At 49.8% G+C, this 6000-nt stretch overlaps 1 protein-coding gene across 1 annotated transcript in view; it reads right to left on the reverse strand.

Annotated features, from left to right (window-relative positions):
* Positions 1–5360, reverse strand: part of UST (uronyl 2-sulfotransferase) — a 154409-nt gene extending 149049 nt beyond the window's left edge. Inside the window, exon 1 of the mRNA XM_030448503.1 lies at positions 4778–5360. Within this exon, the coding sequence (XP_030304363.1) occupies positions 4778–5027 (250 nt within the window). The 5' untranslated portion in view covers positions 5028–5360. The remainder of the gene's footprint in view (positions 1–4777) is intronic.
* Positions 5361–6000: the final 640 nt, after the last annotated feature.

Consider the following 6000-nt stretch of genomic DNA (forward strand, 5'->3'; position numbering starts at 1 on the left):
GAAGGTTTTTGCTGCAACCTCCCCAAATACAATTGTTTCTTCCATCTGACAGAATTATGGTTATATATTCCATGTGTCCAAAGTAAACATAACTGCTGTTGTGACAACTTTAAGCCCACAGAGCACAGCTGGCCAAAATATCTGAGAGCTTCCAGTGGTATGAAGAGTGAGAGTAGGGAGTAATTTACAGATTGTCTGAAGAACACATCTGGCCACATAAGTTTTCTGTCTTCATGGGAAGCCTCAGCACAGGCAGATTCCACCAGTGCAATCGAACCAGCATACTTGTTGGCAGGCTCCTGGGGAGTTCGACGGGAAAGTTGCTTTAATTGACCTGAACAACAAGTTTGCACTGTAAAGACTGGAAATCAAAGATTTCTATTTTTATTTCTTTTTGTATTGGTTATTTGAGGGTTGCTACCAGCCCCTGGAAATACTAATTTCTGTATTCTGATGTATATATAACAAGCCAAAGGAGAGAAGAATAAAACAATGCAAAACCACTGCAGTTGCAGGGGAAGAGTCCCCAGTGTGTTCCCCAAAAGCCACAGGGCTGTCCAAGATTTACGATTTTTACCTTACAAATCTAAGGGAAGACTCTTCTCACTTCCTCCCACTGCTGGAGTTGGTTTTTCAGTAGTGAGCCAGGACTACCTTGGCAGAATCAACAAGCAAGACCTCATAGACATTGTGCAAGTCCCAATCCAGCAGTTTATTACTAGAAAGCCTGGAAGTTATCTTCTAGGTTTTTTGGCACTCATGAATGGTCCAGGACGGGTATGCACCTCCATACAGTAAATTTGACCCTACTGGCAACAGCCATGCTTTTAAATGTCTTCTACAGATTCTTTAGAAGTAAACCACTAATGTCAATGCCCTCAACAACATGCTGAAAACCAGGGCTCTAGATCTATCTTGATGGGATGACTACACTCTGCAACTTGAGCTGTGCTCCTGTGAATCACAGCCAGAACAGACAGGAGAAACCATTAGCTTCCCACAGACCTTTATGTTCTCTGAACTATTATGCAGTTTAAGTCAGGGTGGTATAAATAACAAAGTATAGCCTCATATCTACTGATCTACTCTCATTTGCTCCATATGACTCTGCTAGAGTTTTACAAGAGAAGAGAAGGCAATGCGAAGTGGAAATACTAAATATAGCTACCTTCCTCCATTACAAGGAGCAATAATGCTCTTACAAAGTATTCCCCACAGTCAGTATGGCAATCAAACAAAAAAAGAGATGCATATGGACAGGACATCAGAGTAGCTGTTCCAGGGCACATGAGAAATTAGTCCAGGAGAAAAAAATATTATTAATAGTCTGAATATTCTGCAATACTTATCCCTACCACCACAAAAGGTAAGGGTCATAGAATTAGCAAATCTTCACACTTAATTCCCTTGAAAATAAACTTATCCCTCCTCCTCACTGTGATGCATGCTTAAGAACAAAATTAGTTTATTGACCTAAATTTTTTTCACACTGCCTAGGTCTTCTTTTATGCACACACTTGCCTGATGCAGATGTAGTTTCTATCCGCACTGTTGAAATTTGTGTTGTTACCAAGTCCTGAGGTAAAAAAAACATTCAACCATTCCCTCCAGAGTAACATAACTAACCATGACCAACACACTGAAACTTGTAGTGCAAATAAAGAGCTCAAAGTCAGACAAGATGACACTTTCCCATGTTGTAGTTAAACAAAGTTTCCCAAAGTAGTTAAACAGATAAACCAATTTTCCCTTTGGTCCTTCTTGGGTTTTGCAGATTTAAATGCAAAAAGGGTGCTTGCAAAATTCACACATTGCAAAAATAGTTTGCAAATGAACTGCTCCTTTCTGCTTGGGGATTTAAATTTTAACACCATAAATTGTGGGTTGGAAGGAATGAGGGAAAGAGTTGCTTGTACACTGAGTCTGTGGCTTCAGGGGAAAAAAAAAGTTTAATTTTTTAAATGTCATGAGACTTGACAAGTCCAACTGTTGTGTAAAAGACACATACAAAAATGTAGGGCTTTGGAAGCTAGCTGGATGGGATGTCCAATACCTATTCCTCCCAACACTTCTATTAGTCCCCTGGAAAACAAGCAGATGTAAAAAAAGAATAAAAATGTTTATAATTTGCAAACCTTGCCAGTTGGGTATCCCAAGGAGTATTCAGCATTCTTGCAAAACCTACACTCGGTACAACAAAAGTCTAACTCTGTCATCCACAAGGATATCTTTTAACAGCTCAAGAGAAACTGTACACCAAGGAAGTGTAAAATAACTTTGGAAAACAGCTTGCAACCATGCACCTTAGCATCCAGGCAAAAGATGTTCCAGGCAGCAGCACAGCTTGTTCAGTGAAGATTAAGGTTTTCAGCCACAAGGATTCTGCTTCCCTTCCAGTCACTGTCCTGTTGCAGGATGCCAGACAAGACCTTGTATTCTCAAAATCCCAGGTGACTCAGTCACAGAGAGGAAACTCCTATACTAACTGATATAACATGCAGAATTTTATTGAAGTATAGATATTAATAGGTCAGTCTACTTTCTCCTGAGAGGAGTCAACACTTAAAAAAAAAAAAAGAAAAAAAACACAACAAACCAAAAACTATTTTCAAACAAGACTGTGCTTCTTCCCCAGAGGCTCATCAAGTTCAGACACACAATAAAGGCTCTTCTGCACTTGTACAAAAATGATCACAACCCATTCACCAAGACGCAGTGGTTTCCAAGCCTTTCATGTGCAGGCTTCAGAAGATATTCCAGCAGAGACACAACTGCTGGATACAGTGATTTGGGAAGCAGATCCTAGTTTTATTTCCCCAACCCCTCAAAAGCAGTCAAAAGGCCACAAAGTGAGAAGCCACATAACCCCATGTTTCTCATAGTTTATTCCCACATAAGCTAAGCAATGTCGATCCTTGAGCAAGATTTAAATTTTTAATTTTTTATTTTATATCAACTCTCCTCTGAAAAAGAGAGATCAGTCTTTGATCTACTTCAAAAGTCAATGAATTGTAAGCAAAATATGCTTCTGCCTTGGTGAAAACTTCGTCCATTTCCTCTCCATAGGAGGAATTTCTTCCTAATTGTAACAGTAAAGGAAGAAAAGTTATTAAAACCCAAGCCCAAAAAGCAAATATTATTTCCCAAACACAAAAGAGTAAAGTGTTTCTTCTTCTCCTGTTTTCACTTGTCACTGATTTTTCAATTTTCACTGATTTTTTCTTCTCCAGTTAAGAGCAGAATCACAGAATAACATGAACTGGAAGGTACTTCTGTTCAGCTGGACCTATCATTCCAACAAAACAGGGACAATTAAACTCAGGTTGCTCAGTGCCTTGTCCAGGTGGGTTCTAAATAGCTGCAAGGACATCTCAACATCCCTGTTTCACTGTCTGACCAGCCTCATGTTGAAATTTTTTTTTCTAATTAGAATTTCCCTTATTGCAACTTCTGCCTGTTGCCTCTTCTCCTACTGCTGTGCACCTTCCCACAGGAACCTGGCTCTGTCCTCTCCATACCCTCTCATCACTTAAGACATGGGATAGCTTAACCTTAAAGAAAGCAACACACACATCCCCTGAATTGTGTTTCCAAAACATTCATAAGGAACGGATTTTCAGCTCGTTCTGAAACACAAGGACTATGTTTTTGTTTGCAATCTAGCCCTGTCCCTTTTTCTTCTCCCAGTGAGTACCACTTACCTTCACAGACAAATAACACAGGGTAGCTGATGTGGTAAAAAATTCACACCACAAATTGTTCTGTAGGAATCCTCCCGTACAGAGAAACCCTTAGTTTTTGCTCCCTATTTGAACTGGCCCGGCCAGCCTGCAGCTCTTACATGACCTCATGATACACTCTGTTTTTTTGGTTTTTTACAGCTTCTCCGTTAGGCAGGGAAGCCACATTTAGCGATGTGGAAAACGGGCACAAAGAAAAAACAAGCGCAAACCTGTGGTCAGCGAGAGCATGAGGGCTACAGGCCACAACGCGGGGCTCGCACCCTGCCTCGGGGTCAGGCACAGGCTGTGCCGAAGCGCCGGAGCCAAGTCAGGTGCTGCCCTGACCTCGCCAGCACACACCTCTCTCTCCTGAGGCACTCAGCAGCAGCACGTGGATGGATACCCGCCTCAGGAAGTAGTTGTGTTTGGGGTTTGGTTTTTTTTTTTTTTTGGTTTGAATGGTCGTTTTTTTACAACAGCACCTCCTGCCAGAAGCCACCTGTAACCCCGTCCCCCCCTAACACACACACACACACACACACACCACCGCGCAGCCCTGCGCCCACCCGGGCGGGCGCTGTCAGGGCCGGGACAGCTGTGCCGGAGCTCCCTGCTCCCCGCCCAGCCTCCCCTCCGCTCTGCTACCGCCTCACACCCGACCTGCCGGCAAAAGGTAGCTGGTAGACCGCGCTCTGCCACAGTCCCCGGGCAGACAAAGAGCCGCCCCTGGACACCGAGCTGTCTCGGGCCTGAGGAGGGGTCTCACGGGCACCCGGCCTTTCTCCAAAATGAACTTCCCAAAGGGCGCACACCCACGCCTTGGTTCCAAGGGCGCCGTCGGCCCTTCCCACCTTGGTGTCAGCCCTCACCACCCCGCCCGCACGCCCGCCCACCCCTGCCGGGCAGCCCTGGCCCCGGTCCCGCCGACCGGGAAGCCGGGGAGACTCGTGGCTGCACCCCCTCCTACCCCTCACACCCGGAGGGAGGCCCCTAGCCCAACCACCCTGGGGGGCAAGGAGGAGCCGCAACAAGTCCTCGCCGCCAGCCGCCCTTACCCAGATAGTGCCGCAGGTCCAGCAGAAAGTGCGGGGGGCCCCCGTTGAGCTGGTAGAAGAGGGAACCCAGGCAGAAGAGCAGCAAGGCGGCCATGCAGAAGCCGTAGTCGCGCAGCGAGAGGAAGGGCAGCAGAGAGAGGGGCCGACGCCTCTTCCAACCCCCGCCCTGGCCCAGGCCCCCTCCCGCCGCCGCCGCGGGGGGCCGGGGCGCCGGGCAGTCCCCGCCGCCGTGCTGCTGCTTCTTCTTCATCCTCCCCTTCGCCTCCGCCGGGTCACGCAGCCCGCCAGGGAAAGCGCATCCTCCATCCGCCTGCTCGGCTCCGGCTGCCCGCGGCGGGGAAAGTTCCCGGGAGCTCAGGGGACCCGTCCCGTTCCCATCGCCAGCTGCTCGGGGCGGGCGAGAGTCCCCGGCGCTGCGGCGGCGGCTGTTGCGGAGCGCCGCTAAGGGGAGGGGAAGGAGGTGGTCACCATCCCGCTCCCTGGGGCTCCTCTCCTCCTCCGCCGCCGCTCTCACTCCTCTCTCCGCTCGGCCTCTCGCTCCGGTGTCAAGTTACAGCCAGCGCTCCGCCGCCGACCGCCTGCAACTCGCGGCTGACTTGTGCGCGCCGCCCGTCCCCGCCGCCCCTGGCCCGCCCGGGCCTCGGACCCGCCGCCCGCCCACCCGGGCCAGCCCCAGCCCCGGCCCGCCCCGCTCCCCGCGACGCGCCCGTTGCCTCCGCGCGAGCGACCCCTGCGGGCGCCGCCGGGCGCCACCGTCCCCCCGGCCTGGCTGCGGCGGGTCCCGGCCCGCCCTGACCCACCTGCCCCGGCTCGGCCCGCCCCGGGGTGCCCTGCGGGACCGTTGTCCGTGGGGCAGCGGCTGCGACGGTGCTTTCCGCACAGGCTCCCTGCACAAGGCGGCACCGCGGAGAGTAGTGGCTGGCCCTGCCTTGCCCAAAACACAGCCCTGGTCCCCCTGCCCGCGCCTTTACCTCCGGGGCAGACTCCAGGACACCCCTCCGGGGCCTGGGTGAGGGGTCTCATCTTGTCAAGGCCCCAAAGGCCCACACACGCTATATTGGGACTGGCAAATCTTTCCTTGCAGGGATGATTGATAGCAGTAGAAAGGTTTAATATTCTGGTGATTTAAGCAAGGCTAATTCAGCATTAAAATATGGTGCCGTTATAGCATCAGTCGTGGTGGAAGAGAAGAGAGGGATAGCTGTTCTCATTGTGGCTTTGCT

Source organism: Calypte anna, chromosome 3 (assembly GCF_003957555.1).
Source record: "Calypte anna isolate BGI_N300 chromosome 3, bCalAnn1_v1.p, whole genome shotgun sequence".
Taxonomy (NCBI): Eukaryota; Metazoa; Chordata; class Aves; order Apodiformes; family Trochilidae; genus Calypte; species Calypte anna.